This window comes from Cricetulus griseus, chromosome 3, assembly GCF_003668045.3.
Source record: "Cricetulus griseus strain 17A/GY chromosome 3, alternate assembly CriGri-PICRH-1.0, whole genome shotgun sequence".
Classification (NCBI taxonomy): domain Eukaryota; kingdom Metazoa; phylum Chordata; class Mammalia; order Rodentia; family Cricetidae; genus Cricetulus; species Cricetulus griseus.
The window spans coordinates 97,581,694-97,600,332 of NC_048596.1; the positions used below are offsets into that span (position 1 = coordinate 97,581,694).

General features: G+C 44.2%; 1 protein-coding gene and 1 non-coding gene across 5 annotated transcripts in view; one reads left to right on the forward strand and one right to left on the reverse strand.

Moving 5' to 3' along the window:
• Window positions 1-10,712: 10,712 nt before the first annotated feature.
• LOC113831048 lies at window positions 10,713-10,814 on the forward strand. The gene has a single exon (XR_003483876.1). It is a non-coding gene; the product is annotated as a U6 spliceosomal RNA (small nuclear RNA).
• A 4,204-nt stretch (window positions 10,815-15,018) lies between these two features.
• Window positions 15,019-18,639, reverse strand: part of Clpb (caseinolytic mitochondrial matrix peptidase chaperone subunit B) — a 124,317-nt gene continuing 120,696 nt past the window's right edge. For 2 of the 4 annotated variants that reach the window (XM_027407843.2, XM_027407840.2), the window contains 5 exons: window positions 17,150-17,306; window positions 16,507-16,580; window positions 16,229-16,348; window positions 15,925-16,029; window positions 15,019-15,332 (listed from right to left, as the gene is read on the reverse strand). In XM_027407843.2, coding sequence (XP_027263644.1) covers window positions 15,084-15,332; window positions 15,925-16,029; window positions 16,229-16,348; window positions 16,507-16,580; window positions 17,150-17,306 — 705 coding nt within the window. In that variant the 3' untranslated portion in view covers window positions 15,019-15,083. The remainder of the gene's footprint in view (window positions 15,333-15,924; window positions 16,030-16,228; window positions 16,349-16,506; window positions 16,581-17,149; window positions 17,307-18,639) is intronic. The other 2 variants (XM_027407844.1, XM_027407842.1) reach the window with 1 other exon arrangement.

Sequence of the window (18,639 nt, forward strand, 5' to 3'; positions counted from 1 at the left end):
CTGGAAGAACAGTCAGTGCTCTTAATCGCTGAGCCATCTCTCCAGCCCAAGCGTTAGTTTTTGATGTCCATATCTAAGACGCCATTGGCTAGTCTAAGGTCATGACAACCAACCCTCTCAAAAATTAGGGTATATATATGCATACATATAAACACAAAAATTCACCATTTAGACCATTCTAAAGTGTAGTTTTTGGCCATTGGTGGTGGCACATACCTTAGATCCTGGGCAGCAGAGGTAGGCGCTTCTCCATGAGTTAAAAGGCCAGCTGGGGCTACATCATTTAATGGCATTTACCATGTTGCAGGACATCATGTCTATCTAGTTCCAGAAAATCATACATCCGTTACACTATTGCTTCCCATTCTTCCCCTTTGCTGGCACCGGGAACCACTAATTTACTCCTGCCTGTTTCTATTCTGGGCATTTTATATGGAATCATATGATAGGTCTCCTTTTGTGTCTGACTTTTCACTCAGCACGGGGCTTTCAGGGTTTAGCCCATGTTTCCATATTTTGTCACTCTTTTTTCCCCCTCAGATGGGATTTCTCTGTGTTAACAGTCCTGGCTATTCTGGAGCTTACTCTGTAGACCAGGCTGGCCTAGAACTCATAGAGATCCTTCTGTCTCTGCCTCCCAAGTGCTGGGATTAAAGGCGTGTGCCACCACTGTCACTTTTTATGTCTGTATAGAACTTATGATACAGACATGCTACATTTTGTTTGTATATCAGTCAGTTGACAGGACTGGGGGTTGTTTCTAAGCCTGCTGTTTTGAGTAAGTGTTCCAACACCTGGATTCTTATCAACTCTTTCTTTTCCTTCCTCCCTCCCTCCCTCCCTCCCTTCCCTCCCTCCCTCCCTCCCCTCCCCTCCCTCCTCCCTCCTCCCTCCTCCCTCCTCCCTCCCTTCCTCCCTTCCTTCTCTCTCATTTTTAGAGACAGGACTTCTTTGTGTAGCCCTGGCTGTCCTGGAACTCACTCTGTAGACCAGGCTGGCCTCAAACTCAGAGATCTGCCTGCCTCTGCCTGTTGGTTTTGTTTTAAATGTAGGTTCTGGGGAATTGAACTGAGGTCCTCATTCTTCTATAGCAAGCACTATTTACTGAGCCATCTCCCTAGGTCTGCATATCCCCCTCACCCACAGTTCTCACTATGTAGCTCTGGCTCTTAACTTAGAACTTACTATGCAGACTGAGCTGATTTCAAACTCAAAAGAGATCTGCTTGCCTCTGCCTTCTGGGTGCTGGGAGACAGGGCTTCTCTTTTCTTCTGGAGGGAGGGAGGGAGGGAGGGAGGCAGGGAGGGAGGGAGGAAAGGGAGGGACGAAGGGAGTAAGGAAAAGAAAGAGTTGATAAGAATCCAGGTGTTGGAACACTTACTCAACATTCCTGGCTGTTCTGGAACTCCCTCTGTAGACCAAGCTTTCCTGGACCTCACAGAGATCGGCCTGCCTCTGCCTGGAGTGCTGGGCTTAAAGGTATATACCACCATTGTCAGATGTAGCTTCATTCTTATATATAGGCTTTTCATCTATTGTGAGTTAATTTTTGTGTACATTGTAAGAAACAGATCGGGTTTATTTCTTGGCACATGGATACCCAGTTGTCCTAATATCCTTCTTATTCTTTTGAATTGTAATGCATATATTTTGATTTAACATTGGGCATTATGTGTGGGCAGCAGATGCTATAATAGTATTTATGTCTAGATACGGGTATGGTCCTCTACTGGACTAACTGCCTGGGAAAATTAGGTAACTTAGTGAAGAGTTGATCTGGATATAGGTTTTACTGTTGCTATGGTTACTGTAATAGAGGAGAAGAGCCAATAGAATTGATATATAATTATAAAGGGGGTTTTATTAGATTGGCTTACACAATCAGAGGCTGGGTAGTCTCCCAACAGCCATCTGCAAGCTAGAGGTCTAGGGAAAGGGGTAGCTGCTTGGCCAGGAATGTGGCAGCCTCAGAGCAAAAAGGACCTATGATGCAGCCCAGGGTGAGGCCGGAGGCTGAGAAGCACAGTCTGGGTGGAGTCTGATGTCTGTAGACGATGATAGGGCCAGAGCAAAGTTAAGAATTGGACTTACCCTGGCAGACAACTTCTTATTTATTGATTAATTGATTTGTTTATTGATTTATTGATTGGGGGTAGGGATTCAGGGTCCTATGGCATCTGATAAAACTCAAAGTCAGCATGCTAACATTAAACTGTATCTCCAGTCCTTAAAATTTCCATTTTCCTCTTCTTCCCATTCTTCCTCCTCCTCCTCCTTCTTGGTTTTTTGAGACAGGGTTTCTCTGTGTAACAGCTCTTGCTGTCCTGGAACTCACTCTGTAGACCAGGCTGGCCTCGAGTTCACAGAAATCTGCCTTGCCAGCCTCTGACTTCTGAGTGCTGGGATTAAAGGCGTGCACCACTACCACCTGGCTCCCTCCTTTCTTCCTAAAAAATGATTTTGAAGCGCTGGATCCCTGGAGCTGGAGTTACATACAAGTGGTGCTAAGAAACTGAACTTGGATCTTCAGTGTACTGGTGGACATTCTACCCCAAGCCCCCTCCCCATCTCTCTCCAAACCCTGCCACATCTCAGAAAGCCCACCAAATGATGACTCTTCTCCCAGAAACACTCAAAACCACTCCCACAGGGTATTTAAACTGTCTCCCAGAAAACAGACTTGTGGTTTTCCAGTCTTTCTGTTCTGTCTCCTCTCTGGGGGGCTGGAAAATCATCTGGGAACATTTTTATCCATTACACCTGGGCTTTTTCTGATTTGGTTTGCTTTGGATTTCTGTGTTGTTGGAGAGGCTTATCAGGGTGCCTGATAACTTCTCATCCAGACCCTTTAATCCTCTATTACACAAGTGCCAAATATTTCATCCGGTTCTGTGGGTTACTTTTAAACTTTTTTAGTATTTTTTAAAGATTAATTTCTTTTTATTTTATGTGTATGCATGTTTTGCCTTCATGTTTGGGTGTGCGACATCTTCGTACCTGGTGCCTATAAATTCCAGAAGAGGGCATTAGATCTTCTAGAATCGGAGTGACAAGACAGTTGTGAGTCACCAAGTAGGAGCTGGGAACCAAACCCTGGTCTTCTTCTAGAGCAGAATGTGCTCTTAGTCACTGAGAATCTCTCCTTCTATTTTTTCTTTTTTTTAATGTTCTTTTTTTTCATCAGTTCTTTCTCTATATGAAGCTAGATGATCATGTGGGTTTCTTCCCTCTTCACCTTGTCAGTGCAGTCCATAGATTCTTCTCATGTGAATTATCCTTGCATTGCAGGGATAAATCCTACTTAGTGACAACATGTAATCCTTTTTCTATGCTACTGAATTTGCATTGTGTGTGCTTTGTTAGGATTTCAGGCATGTATTCATAAGAGATATTGACTGTAGTTTTCTTCTTGTGTCTTGCTTTGCCTTTGGTATGGAGGTAGCCTGGTCTCAGTCTGAGTTAGGAGTGCATCTTCCTTTTAATTTTTTTTTGAACTTTACGATTCTTGTTTGTTCTTCTTTAACTCTTCGGTGGAATTAACTAGTGAAGGCATCAGGTCTAGGGATTTGTCAGTACTTTTTTTATAATTTACTTATTTTTATTTCATTTACTTGTATGTCTGTGTAAGGGTGTCAGATCCCCTGAAACTGGAGTTATAGGCAGTTATGAGCTGCCATGTGGGTGCTGGGAATTGAACCTGGGTCCTCTATAAGAACAGACAGTGCTCTTAACAGAGGAGCTATCTCTCCAGCTCCTTGTCAGGACATTTTTGATTACTGATTTAATCTCCTTTCTAGTTGCTATGGTTTAAAAATGGATATTGACTCTATATTTTGCAAGACTTGCTCACCAAGATTGTGGTGTTGGAAGGTGCTGTGGATCTTAGTGGGAGGTCCTGAGGTCATAGTCTCTTACTCCCAGTGTCAGTATTCACTCTAACACATACTGTACCACCATCTGCCACAGTCACCAGAATTGTCTGGGCCATGCTTTTGAACTTCCAATACTATGAGTGAAAAAACTTTTATATAAGTGCATCAGGGATTTTGATATAGTAATGAGAAATAGATTTATAGATTCATGATAAGTCCATTTATATTTTCTCCACTCCCATTTCATCTTGACAGATTTTAACTATTTTTATCTTATGTGTATGAGTGTTTTCCTTGAATGTATGTCTGTGGACCACACAGGTGCCTGGTGCTCCAAGAAGCCAGAAGAGGGCATCAGATCCTCTGGAACTGGAGTTAAAGCCACCATATGGGTGCTGGGAATTGAATCCAGGTCCTCCGCAGGAGTACCAAGTGCTTTTAACTGTCGAACCATCTTTCCCGCCCCCATCTTGACAGATTTTATATTTCTAGGGATTTATACATTTTCTCTAGGCTATCAATTTGTTGGGACATAGTTGTTCATACTAGAAATGCCCCACTGTCATTTCTGACTTTAGTAATTTGTTTATTATTTTTTTCAAGACAGGGTTTCTCTGTGTTACAGACTTGGAACTCACTCTATAGACTAGGCTAGCCTCAAACTCACAGAGATCTGCCTGCTGCTTCCTCCTGAACACTGGGATTAAAGGTGTGCAGCACCACAGTCTAGCTGACTTTAGTAATTTGAGTCTTCAATTTTCTAGAAACCAATTTTTTCTCTTTTGATTTTTTTCATTCATTCATTTTTTTTAAAGATTTTATTTATTTATTATGTCTTCTGCTTGCATGCCAGCAGAGGGCACCAGGTCTCATTCAAAGTGGTTGTGAGCCACCATGTGGTTGCTGGGAACTGAACTCAGGACCTCTGGAAGAAGAGTCAGTGCTCTTAACCACTGAGCCATCTCTCCAGCCCCAATTTTCTTATTTTCACATCACTAATTTATGTTCTAATCTTTACTATTTCCTTATTTCTGGTAGCCTTGGGTTTAGTTTCCTTTGCTTGTTTCTTAAAATGCAAGTTAGGGTTTTTCTTTTTCTTTTTTTTTTTTTTATACAAGTTCTCACTAGTTTTGGATGCCATCACACTCAATTCTTTTCTTCTTCTTCTTTTTCTTCCTCCTCCTCCTCCTCCTCCCTTCTTCTTCACAGTGTTTCTCCGTGTAGCTCTGATTGTCCTGAAACTCCCTCTGTAGAACTCAGAGATCCACCTGCCTCTGCTTCCTCAGTGCTGGGATTAAAGGTGTTGACCACCACTACCTCCTGGTTTCAGCGCTTTCTTTTTAAACTAAAAAATATCTATATGACTGTATTTGTTGTATGTGTTCTACTGCTCAAGTGTAGGTCTGAGGACCAATTGTTGGAGTTGGTTCTCCCCTTCCATAGTGTGGATCTCAGGGACTGAACTCAAACCATCAGATTTGGCAGCAAGCACATTTACTGATGTTTTTGTTGTAGTTTAAAGCATGTAGGATTTATCAGCCCACTTCCTCCTGGTTAAAATTCTGACCAAACAAACAAACAAACAAACAAAACAAACAAAAAAACCAAAAACCAGAAACTACTCCCATTGTTACTTTGGATCCTTATACTTGTGAATTGTTGCTTTCTTGCTGCCTTCAGGATTCTTTCACAAGTTTGAGTGTTAGGTGTAGTCCTACTTTGTCTCTGTTGCCGTGATAAGGATCAGGACCAGTAAATAGGGTGGAAAGTGTTTGCTTCACACCCCAGGTCATAGTCCATGGTGAAATGGAGACCTTGGGGATTGCAGTTGCAGTTTACTGGCTTGCTCCCTGTTGCTTTCTTATATAATCCAGCGCCACCTTCCCAGCAGGCGGTAGCATTGTCCACAATGTGCCAGGCCCTCTCACATCAATCATCAAACAAGAGAATTGCCACAGTCCAACCAGATAGACGGAGGTAATGCCTTAACTGGGCTCCGTTTCTCCAGGTGACTATGTCAGGTTGACATAAAGTAATTAGTTTGTAATGAGTTCATCTTACTTGCTGGGATTAAAAGTGTTCATTGATCTGGGAGATGGTGGCACAAATCTTTGGTCCCAGCACTCGGGAGGCAGAGGTAGACAGATCTTTGTGAGTTCAAGTCTAACCTGATCTACAGAGTGAGTTCCAGGACAGGATCCAAAGCTACAGAGGAACCCTGTCTGGAAACACAAACAAACGTGTTTATTGAACCTTTCAGACATTTATATTCATGTCTTTTCATCAAATTTATGAAGTTTTCAGTCATTATTTCTTCTCTGTCTCCTCTCTTCTTTCCTGACAGGATTGAAATGTAACTCAGCGTGGCCTCGAGCCACTATAGAGCTGAGAGTGCACTTGAACTCCTGTCCTCCTGCTGAGAACTTAGATCACAGGTGTTCACCTGTTTGTCCTTGAATCATGCCCTTCCTGCTTCAGCCTCTTGAGTATTGGGATTACAGGCATGCGTTACCTCGGGCTCGTGTGTGTGTGTGTGTGTGTGTGTGTGTGTGTGTGTGTGTGTGTATCAAATCCAGGGTTTTATTCATGCTAGGCAGGCACTTTAGCTCTGGGTTACATGCCTACCTACCTTGATATTTACACTTGGTTCACACAGTATTTAACTTTATCCATGTCTTCCTTTGGTTATTTTAGCATCTTTAAGTCAGTTATTTGAAAGATTTTACTTAGCTGGATGTGGGGCATGCTTAAATCCAAGAATTAGGGCTGAAGAGATGGCTCAGAGGTTAAGTGTTTATTGCTTCTTACAGAGGACCTGGGTTCTGAGTCCCACAAGGTCTCACACAGCCTTCTATAACTCCAGTTTCAGTGGCTGAAACTCTTCTTCTCCAGTGAACACAAGGCATGCATGTGGTACACAGATAGACATGCAGGCAAAACGTTCATATATAATATATAATATATGGGAATATATATATATATATATATATATATATATATATGTTATATATATATAATAAAAAATTAAGGAGATCCCAGGACAGGGAGGGTTGAGCTACGAGCACTACTATTTCAAGTTTGAGGACATCCTGGGCTACAAAGTAAGTTGAAGGCCAGCCAGGGCTATCTCAACTCAAAAAACAAAAACAAAACAAAACCCCACGGTTTTAGATAATCCTGCTATTATACCTCTTTCAATGCATCCACCCCCAGTTTGCCTTTGAGTCTCTCTGATGTTTGCAAATTTTGATTGCTGCAGGCTGCCTCTGTGACAAGGACCAGCCTTAGTGTCTCCATCTCCATCACACAAAGTTTTGGGCGGTCATAAAGCCCAGTTTTGCTTAGGACTTGCTCATGTAGGTGAGGCCTGAGCCTCAGCTCCACATGATAGGCAATCATACCACATCTCCAGTCTTTAAATTTTGTCAGATCTTGTTCTGTGTTTTTCTTCTTGTTAAATTTCATAAAACTTTATAATATTGGATAGGTAACACATTGATATGGTTTAAAACTTGTTTAAGGGCTGGAGAGATGGCTCAGAGGTTAAGAGCACTGACTGCTCTTCCAGAGGTTCTGAGTTCAATTCCCAGCAACCACATGGTGGCTCACAACCATCTATAATGAGATCTGGTGCCCTCTTCCGGCCTGCAGGTATACATGCAGGCAGAATATTGTATACATAATAAATTAAATAAATAAAAAAACTTGTTTAATGGGGAAGGGCCTAGGCCTGGCTCAGGATGATGTGGTAGACTTTGAGGAGCCCCTTTTGAGGGCCTTACCCTGCCTGGTGAGTGGAGGGGGGAAGACTAGGGGCAGGTGGGATGTTGGGGGGAGGGGAGGGAGACGGAGAAGGAATTGACATGTGAAAGAAGCTTGTTCCTAATTTGAACTAATAAAAGAATAAAAAAAAAAGAAAAAAAAACTCGTTTAGGTAAATATTTTGCCAGGTGGTGGTGGTGCACACCTTTTATTCCAGCACTTGGGAGGCAGAAGCAGGTGGATCTCTGAGTTGGAGGCCAGCCTGGTCTACAAAGTAACAGTTAGGACTGTTACACAGAGAAACCCTGTCACAAACAAACAAACAAACAAACAAACAAACAAAACAAACAAACAGTAAATGTCTTGACATTTCCTTTCCACTGCTGTCCCTCAGATATCCAACTGCCTCTCCTTATGTGGTGGATTATGAACATCTGAGTAAATACATCCACCTGTTTGATGCAATTGAGTTCCTAATGTCTTTTGTCCTCATGGGTCTTTGCTACTGGTTGTGGTGGTCTGAATGAAATGTCCCCTATATTCTAGATAATTTGAATACTTGGTCCCCAGCTGGTGACACTTAGGTGTGGCCTTGCTGGAGAAAAGCATCACTGGGGATGGAGTCTGAGGTTTAAAAGCCTTTCACCATCCCCAATTCATTATTGCTTCCTGTTTGTGGTTGAAGATGTGATCCCTCTCGTCCAGTCGAAACGTCTTGTCTCCTGGCAGCGATGGACTCATTCCTCTGGGACTCTCAGCCCCTAATACACATTTTCTTCTTTACACTGCCCTGGTCACAGTGCTTTACCACAGCAACAGAAAAGTGACTAATACGATAATAGAATAGAGAGATTTTTTTTTTTTTTTTTTTACATTCAGCTTTTATTTAGTCACTTACCAAATATCTTTAATGCTGATAGGTTTACAACTGCCCTTTGGATTTTCTACATACACAATTGTACATCAGAACAAGAGAATTTACTTTCCAACATTTGTACCAATTTGGTATTCTCCCCTGGCTTCTTTCTCTGGAACCTTCTAAACAATGTCTTACTTCAGCCTTTAGAGACAGGTTAGTTCTTACAAGTAAAACATCTATTAGTTTTTTGGTGGTCTATCATATACAAATAATTTTTCTTTAACTCAGGCTTAAAGAAATCCCACTCAAAACTGCTTACACTGATGTTTTATCTTTCACTTAAAAACCTTAATTTTGAAGTAGTTCTAAACTTACAGAAAAGTGCATAAAAATAATACAAAGAATTTCTGTATACCTTTCTGCAGCTTCTCCTCCTCACAGTGTACAAGCATGCACGGCAAATTAAGATCCCGGAAATAGTTCAAGTTGCCTTCATATTTTCTAAAAGTAAGGGCATTCTCTTCAATATTCATAATTATAAAAGTGAAACAAACATTATCCTTCCATAGATGACTAGCTAACACTTGCTCTTGTTGTGGCAGATGGATGGCTTTGCTGACACTGGGCAGCAGCTGCATGCCCTCATGAGACCAGTCTACAGTTTAACTTACTTGGAATTTCTGCATCTAGTCAAAGGTGAGACTGGGGTTCTATAAGTCAGTTTTATCAAGTCTGAGTACATGTGGGTCTTCTATTTATTTTCTTTCATGGGGTCTCACATAGGTCAGGCTGGCCTCAGAGTCACTACTCAGCGATGATCCCCCTGTCTCCCCCTCCCAAGTGCTTCCATTATAAGAATGAGCCACCATGGCCCCCATCACCATCCTTTTAAAGACAAAGACTCTTATAGCCCAGGCTGGCCTGGAAGTTGTAGCTGAGGATGACTCTGATCTCCTGATCCTCCTGCCATAAGTACAATCGTTTAATTGAGGAAAGTCAAGAACTTGGAGGCAGAACCTGGAGGGAGAAGCTGAAGCAGAGACCACAGAGGAGCTCTGCTTACTGGCTTTCTCCTCTACCTTTGCTATACAGTTAGGCCACGTGCTCAGGGATGGCACTGCCCATACAGGGCTAGGTCCTCCTACTTAAATCTGCAATTTAAAAATGCCCCATGGACTTGTCTACTGGCCAACCAAATGGAGGCAATTCCTCAGATGAGGTCCTCTTTCCCCAAGTGACTTGAGTTTGCGTCAAGTTCAAACCAACCAGTACTTATATACATATATTTTTCAACTCAAAAGTTTAATTATGGGGGTGGGGAGATGGCTTAATTGGTAAGGGCTTGCTACATGAGCATGAAGACCAAAGTTCAGTTCCTAGCACCTACATGAAAAGCTCAGTGTGCTGGCATATGATTGTAACCACAGCCCTAGCAAGGGAGGCAGGGAGCTCCCTGGCAGTCAGCTCAGCCTCCACTCCAGTGGAGACCCTTTCTCACAAACTCCAGCCCAATGGGATGGTTCAGCAGCTATAGGTGTCTGTCTTCAAGACTCCAAGAGAAAGGATCACTACATGCATGCTGTGGCATACATGTCCTCCTCCTTTCTACACACAAAGTAAATAAAAATGTAATAAAGCTATTAAAATGTAATGTACTAACAAAAAAACCAAGGCAAATGGCTGAGGAACACACCTGAGGCTGACCCCTGACCTCTACACACACCCCAAACATGAAAGCAAACCCACACAAAAGTTTAATTAAGTGTTTTTTTGTAATGAGGTGGGGTGGTGCATTCCTTTATTCCCAGCAGTGGGGAGGTAGAGACAGGTTAATCTCTGAGTTCAAAGCCAGCCTGGCTCTACACAGTAAGATCCTATCTCAAAAACTACAAAAACACTCACACAAAAGCCCATTGCCACAAAAAAAAAAAAAAAAAAAAAAGACACAAAAGCAAACAGAGCCTCACACAGTTTCAGCTGTCACTGAGCTATACCCTAGCCCACAACACAGTCTGCATCTTGAGTCTGTTTTCGAGGAAACTGTCATTTACCCTATTTTCAAGTTTGCTGCTATGAAATTATAAAAATTATTTCCCCATTCTGTGATTATATCTAATTCCCTACCCTTAGTCTTGGATGTTCATTTTTGGCTTTTTTGGTTGTTTTGTTTTGTAAGTTGCTTGTTGTGTAACATCTTATATTTATTTCTTTTCTTACACATCCTGAGCATAGCACATACACTAAAACTGCAACAATACAGAGATTAACATGGCTCCTGCTCAAGGATGACACTCGTTTTTAGCTTTGTCTGGGCTCCTTTCCCCTTAGGTAGCTCAGGAAATTTTTATCTATTTAACTTACACTTTTAGCTAATTCACAAGATCTGCCTGCTTCAGCCTCTTGAGTGCTGGGATTATAGGTGTGGTCATCACATCCAGCTAGTTACATTTTTTTTTTTTAAATCTTATTTTTCCTCCTAAACACCACCTTTGATGCCCATTTTCTGCTTATTCTCGAGGTTTAAATGTCTTTAAATTTTTCCTTTTAATGTGTGTGTGTATGAGTTCATGTGTACCATGGGTGCAGGAGCCTACAGGGGCCAGAAGGTGTTGGATCCCCCAGAACTGGAGTTACAGATAGTTGTGAGCTGCTAAGAATGGAATCTAGGTCCTCTACAAGAGCTTATGTACTATTAAGCACTCTTAACAGCTGACCCCTAAATGTATTTATTTCCCTCCTTAATGAATCTAAATAATCATTACATACTTTAAACTCACAGTCCTCCTGGTTCTCCTGCCACAGTATCCCTCACCCCATGGGTCACAACTTTGGGCCCTGCCCTGCCCTGCCCAGCCTTTTCTCTTTGCACCACAGCCATGTACAACAGGCCCCTCCCATAGGATGCCTGCTGTCACCTTGCTCTGCTTGCTCAGATCTTAACCCTGGTGTGTTCCCCTTCCTGGGTACAAGCTTATAACAAGTAAAAGTATATGGAATGAATAAACAAAACTGTCCTGTTCTAGGGCCATCACTCCCCCATCTTATATTCCTGGGTGTCTGTGACATGCTGGCACCAAGGCAGGTTCTGAGACTAGTAAGTAAGCCAGACAGGTCAGCATCTGCCCTCCAAGAGGGCAGCTTACATTCTAGTGACAAAGATCGGCAGCAGAACAAGTGGTGCATGCACGCTGAACAAAGCCAGGTATGCTCCAGTACTGGATGGGAATCCAGCACAACCAATGGGACCTGGCCTCCTGATGAAGTGACAATCCAAGTTCCTCAGAGCCAAGAGTCTATTCTGTTCCCCATCCTACAATCAGGAAGATAGCCAAGGGGTTTTCAGGAATAAAAATGATCTGGTTTTGAGTTAAATGCCAGCCGTTTTTGGCCACGATTGACTGACTGATAGGAATACGGCTCCTCATGTTGTGGTGACCCCAGCCATAAGATTATTTTTGCTGTTACTTTTATAACTGTAATTTTGCTACTTTTATGAATTATAATGAAATATCTGATATGCAGGATGGTCTTAGGCAACACCTGTCAAAGTGTTGTGTGACCCCCAGAGGGGTCAGAACCCATAGGCTGAGAACCACTGCCCTAAGGGCAAACTGACATCACACAGGAGGAAAAGGAAAGAAACAGAAGAGGAAGAAGCAGAAAAGAAATAGTAAGGTTTTAAGAAGGCTACTGCATATGCTGGAGAGATGGCCCAGTGGTTACGCACTAGCTACTCTTTCAGAGGACCCAGTTTGAAATCCCAGCACCTACATGGTGGTGCAATATTGTCTGTAACTCTAGTTCCAGGGTATAAAACACCCTCTTCTGGCCTTCAAGGGTATTTTACACATATGGTGCACATACATGCATACAAAACACTCAGACACATAAATCTAAAACAAATAAAAAAAGAGACTGTCACACATTCCAGTGTTACACTGGACTATAGGCACCAATCTGAATACAGATGAAGAGGTAAAAGCAGATGTGTGTGCAGCATGTGTTACCAGACCTATTTACTTTCCTGGTGCAGGTGCTGGGAGGGCCTGGACACCATCACCACACCCAGTGTCCAGATCTTACTCTTGTAGCATCAAGAAACTACTGATTCACACAATAACAGTCAACAGGACAGTGTTGGAGAAATGGGAGCTGTGATATGGAGACTGTGAGTGAGCCCAGAACAGTCCATGGTGCTGGAAGCAAGGCCAAAGCATGAAGGAGCCTCCAATGGTCAAGTAGGGCTGAACTGAGTAACACACTTCCTACTGCGTCACAACCAACAGAATAAATTAGAATATATTATTGAATAAATGAGGTAAAAGGTTTCTTTAGAATAGAATACCAATTAATACAGATGAATAAGGAAAAACAAAGTCTTCATAAGTAATACAGTAACTATAACAGTTAAATGTCTAAGCTAAGATGGAAACTAAGAAAAATTCTAAGTATGTGACATTTAAACAGCTTCAAGTGTCTTCTCAGAACATTTTCATTCCTTTTTAAAATTTATTATTATTACTACTGTGTGTGGGGGCACCCATGCCACTGCACGTGTGTGGAGGTCAGAGGACAATTTTCTTGAAGTTGGTTCTCTCCTTCCACCTTTATATGGGTTTCAGGGATTGAACTCAAATCTTCAGGTTGTACAGCAAGTTCCTTAACCTGCTGAGCTATATTATAGGCCTTAAGGAAAAAAAAAAAAAAAAAAAAAAAAAGGTCTCAATATAGCTCTGTAGACCAGGCCAGCCTGGAATTCATAGAGATGGATCTACCTGCTTGGCTCTTTTTATTTGGAGACAGGCTTTTACTATGTAGCCTAGATTGGTCTGGAACTCACTAAGCAGCAGAGGGTAACCTCAAACTTATGATAATCCTACCTCAACCTTCCAATTGCTGGGAGTCCAGGCATAAGCCGGTATATCTGACTTTATTTGATTTCCAGGGAAAAATTATATATATATATAATTTGTGATGTTGGGACTCAAACACAGGTCCTCATCCTCATGCATATTAGGCAAGGTCTACTACTGAGCTACACCCCAGCCTGAAAGTTTACAATTTTACAGTAGGGAACCCTTATACAGACAACCCTAGCCTCATGATTACAGTTAACAGTTCAGGTGCTGGGAGGCAGCAGGGCAGATGGCATCTATAAGAATGTAGACCTCAGTCTCATCAGTGACAACATTAGACAAACCCAAGCTGAAAGACTTTAAGAATGTCAAGACTGCAGAAGAGCAAGGAGGACATAGAAATTGCCTCAGGCAGACACGGGGGAAGGGAATGGAAAGCCAAATGCAACATTGGATTCTGAGCAGGTCCCGGAGCTGAAAAGAGGAAAGCTGGTGAAACCCAAATGCTTGCACACAGGGCAGGAGCATATGGCGATGTTCACTCCCTGGTCCTGGCTTTGCCATTCATTACTCCTGGTTTTATGCTGTCTGACATTAGGAGAGGCTGAGTGAAAAGCATGAGAGTTTTACCTTTTTTTGGGGGGCGGGGAGGGATAATTTTCTATCAGTCTAACCAATTTCAAAATAAAAAAGGATAGTTATTGAGGTAGAGAGCAGCAGGCTGCCTGAGGAGCTGGGCTGGGTGTGGCCACCCAGAGCTGTGATCATGCACTGGCTTGACCAGCATGTCATGACATTCTTCTATGACCCATGGCACTGGCTTCAGCCCCATCTCTGCATCCTGACAGAAGCTAGGCAACACACAGGAGGGTTCTATTCAAACCCTGTAGGTAACAGTGGCAACTGGTGGCTTCTGCAGATGATGCACAGTGACTTGCCAGGCCTTGCTGTATCCTGCCCAGCTGGGTTAAAACACATGGTGCTCCTGCTGTTCATATGGGCATGCCATGCTGAGTTACAGCAGGCTTATTCCAGTCTCACTTGGCTGGGAGAGCAGTTAAGAGACAGGGCTGAGGCATGCTCCATGTCCGAGCCTGATCACAACCTTGCTCCCATGTATCTTTTCAGTCCTGTACTGCCAGCCTGCTGAACGAGCACCCCTCAGCCCCTCAACTCAGAGTTGAATTTGGTCACCAGGGACCACGGTCCCATCCCAGAGGAAGGCAGGAAAAGGAACCACTCAGACCTATGGGTGCCCTACAATGGCTTAGTCATAAGGCTTGACTCCAGGGCGGGCATGATGGAGAGTTGTAGGGCATGGGAAAGAGACAGCCGTAGAATAAACTACAGAGCCATCCATGCTTGGGGCTCTTGCCTTCCTCCACTCCCATGGAGACATTATGGGGATGGCCTGCATTAGCACAAGCAGAGGTGGCATATAACTGCCTGGCCCCTGTCCTCTTCCAGCAAGACTTATTTTCTGTTGCCATGCTTCAGAGCTTCTGGCAAAATGGTAATGTTGTAGTGACGTCATGGGATGGAGTCCACACTGAAGTGCAGACCAGGTCTTCCTACTCCTTGCCTTGGAGATCATAACAGACTATGAACCTCACAACCAAGAAGGCAGGGGAGGGCACCAGGCCTTGGAGAGGCATGAGGGGACGATAGGTCAGTTGCCATGCCACAGCAAGGGGCCTTTATTAGATGTTCAGGGTACATACAGGCAGGTGGATGCTAGATGGTGTAGCACACCTTCTCGGGGAGGAGTGGTGCCCGGATGTCCAGTTTTCGGGTCTTGCTGTCCTTATCAATGATCTCCAGACGCAGTGTGGGTGGACGCTTCTCAGCCTCAGGTGAGGGCAGCTCGGGGCTCTTGAGGAGTTGCTTGTCTGAGTCCTCCACAGTGATTCGCAGAGTGCAGCCTCCTGGTAATAGGTCCTGCTCATAGGCTGCTGCCAGCTGGTTTACCACACGGCGCTCTACCTGCAGGTGGTGGGAGGTGACATGGCTATCACTGCCTTGGCCTTCACCTGACCTGTAGCTAGAGCCAAGAGCTCACCTTTATCACTTACTGTTTGGGCAAGTCAGAAACTTCAGAGCCTCAGTTATTACTTGCAAATTTGGCTTAATGGCAACTAGCTCACCAGTTACTGCTAATGGGTCCATGATGTTAGTTTTTGAGTCTCTCAGTCTAGGTCCTTCTAACGAGGGTTCATATTTATTCACCATGTTTAGAGACTAGTGTTTTCTTTTGTTTTTTTGAGACAGGGTATCTCTCTGTAACTCTGGATGTCCTGGAACTTGCTCTGGATAACAGGCTTCAAACTCAGAGATCTGCCTGCCTCTGTCTCTCAAGTACTGGGATTAAAGGCATGTACCACCACTGCCTGGCTAGAGACTAGTTTTAATTGATCATCTTTTATTTTTAGTTCTGAAGAGGTTTCTCTTCTCTGTTGGTATGGATAATCCCAGCAGCTGAACTACAGGGAGACTAGCTGAGCCTGAAAGTTGGGTCTGGGGGCACCAGGGAGGAAGGTGTAGAGGAACCATTCTTGTCTCAGGCCTCTTTGCTTACCTCATGCTTGATGGAGCGGGCGCCATAGTGGACATTGTAGCCATCAACCAACACATCTGCCACCTCGCGGTCCCACAGCAGTGTGATGTTGTGTCTCTGCTTGGCCTGAGGTAGGTCAGAGAGAGGCCTGTCTGCATGTTGCCCACCCAGTAGTACCTCTGGCTCTGAGCACATTGGCCCAAGGGGGCCTTGAGAGACTGTGCCCCCAGGACCCACTGGCCCCACACCACCTTTAAGGGTGGGAGTCATTCTTAAGAGTTCCAGATATCTTATCCCCACCCATGGGCAGTCAGTCCCCTCTTACTCTCTTGGCCCAGAAGTTCAGTTCCTTGTTGACCAGCTGGATGAGCTCTGAGTGGCAAAAAGGGAGGAAGTAGACGATCTCATTGATTCGTCCCAGAAACTCATCTCTCCGGAAGTGAGCCTGCAGAGTTAGGTTAAGGTTGGAGGCACTCAGTGACAGTGGGCGGGAAGTTTCTGGACCAATGGGGAAGACAGGGACTCTCATATTTCTAGTGTGGTTCCTCTGTCCCCAAGCTCCAGCAGGAAGCCAAAAAAAAAAAAAAAAAAAAAAAAACTCACTTTCAGGATGGGGCGGATCACATTCTCCTTAAAGTTCTTTGAGATGGTGATCTTGTCACTAATCTGGACGTCCCCTGTGAAGACATATTATAAACGACTTACCCAGGGCTTGCTCAGGACCTCTGGCTTGCTGTTGAGTGTAAGCAGCATAGTCTAAGGTCCTGGGCCTTGTCTTGAGTGCCTCAGCTAACTTCTGAGGCCCTCTGGCTTGCAGATGCCACAAACCACCAACTCAGATTTGGTTGGGTTGAGGCAGAAGACTCAGGATGAAGACCTGAGCTCTGACTTAGTAAAGAGGCTCAAGGGCTCATCCTGAGGGGACAGGCAGATGCAGCCTCTCTCTCTCTGGTGCCATCTCCAAGACTCTCATATGTGAGGCCTGTCCACTTCCATAATTTCTGACCTGATGTCTCCTCAGTTTCTGCTGTGTATCCATCTAGTCCCTAGGGCTGGGTGGTACGTCTGAAGCCATCCTGTAAATAAGTGGACCCAGGCTTTACTGAGGGAGGAGGCACTCTCTCCTGTCCCATTGCTCTCTGGGATGATACCCACTTTCTGCTCTAAGGATCTCAAGTCCATTTCTGCCTCCAGGTATACCAGTGGTCCGATCACCTCCCTGGACAGCCCAGGCCATGCATCATACCAAGGTTTTCAGCAATTCGATTTCGGCTCATCTCCAAAGCTTCCTGCCTCAGCTGCAGTGCATGCTGGGCAATCTCATCGCTGGCTACATTGGAAGTCATGATGAAGATGGCATCCTTGCAGTCAATGGTCTTCCCCTTGCCATCTGTCAGGCGGCCCTGGTAAGGATGAGGAATGGCATGTTTAGGAAGCTGGCAGCTGAGTAGGCTCCATCATACAGCTGTTCCCCAAAGTCTTATGCTGTTTGGTGCCTCCTCCTCTAAGCTCTCTGGGCATAGGACTCACATCCTGACAATGGCTTTACCAACTGAGGCCTCCAGTGAGGTGCACCTGCTTTTGGAACCTCAGGACACCCAGCATTCTTGGCTTCCTGTGGCCAGTCTGACTTCCAACCAAACACCTTATTTGGAGAACTACTTTGGGTTGGAACTCTGAGCCTTGTCATGATCCTGGTCTAGAGGGTCTGTGAGACCAGAAAACAAAGGATGATGATGATGATGATGATGAAAGAAAGCTTGGGTTACTCTGCAAGTGCAAGGGAGGGCATCTTAGAGAATGTTATGAGGACACAAGTGGTCACTGGTGGAAGAGATTCAGGAAGTCATGCTGGGCAAATGGTCAGAGAGCTGTTACTCTTTGTGGCTAATGATATCTAGTAAAGTCAGTTCTACAACCTTTTATTTCTTTTTCTTTTTTAAGACAATATGTAGCTTTGGCAGTCCTGGAACTCACTCTGTAGACCAAGCTGGCCTCAAACTCACAGAGATCCACTTGCTTCTGCCTCCCAAGTGCTGGATTAAAGGCATATGTCACTGTGCCTGACTTTTTGATATATAGTGGATTCCATGAATGTGTGGGTGCCTGCAGAAGTCAAAAGAGAGCACTAGATCCTCCAGAGCTGGAGATACAAGTGGTTATGAGCCACATGACATGGCTGCTAGGAATTGAAAAGCAAGCCCTCTTAGCCATTGCCTCTCTAGCTCTCTCCCTCATTGAATGAGGCAGGGTCCCATGTGGGCAAGCCTGGCTTCATACTTATTGTGTAGCTGATGATGACCTTGAACTCTTGATCTTCCTGCCTACACTTCCCTAGTGCTGGGATTACAGGTGTATGACACTATGTTCAGTTTATCTAGCTCTGGAGCCATCCTCCATCCTGACAAAGAGGGATAGATGGTGAGGTTCCTCCTTTAACCACTTGAGGAAACTTTCTTGTAATGTTTAGTTCTTTCCAGAAGTGACATCGAGGAAGCCATCTCTCCTAGAGTCAGGCACACCAAAGAATAGGAAAAGGAACAAATGGCAGAAACAGAAGAATAAAAGTACAGTGTTCTGAAAGTAATCAGGCGAAGGGAGTCATGGCCTGGTCATACAGCAAACCTCAAGGTACACCAACAACACAGGAGTGACAGCAGTGATCAGGGCCTCATTGAGAGGGATCAATGGAGTGGCAAGGGTGCGCACAGGCACAGCGCTCTACTCCCCTGGATT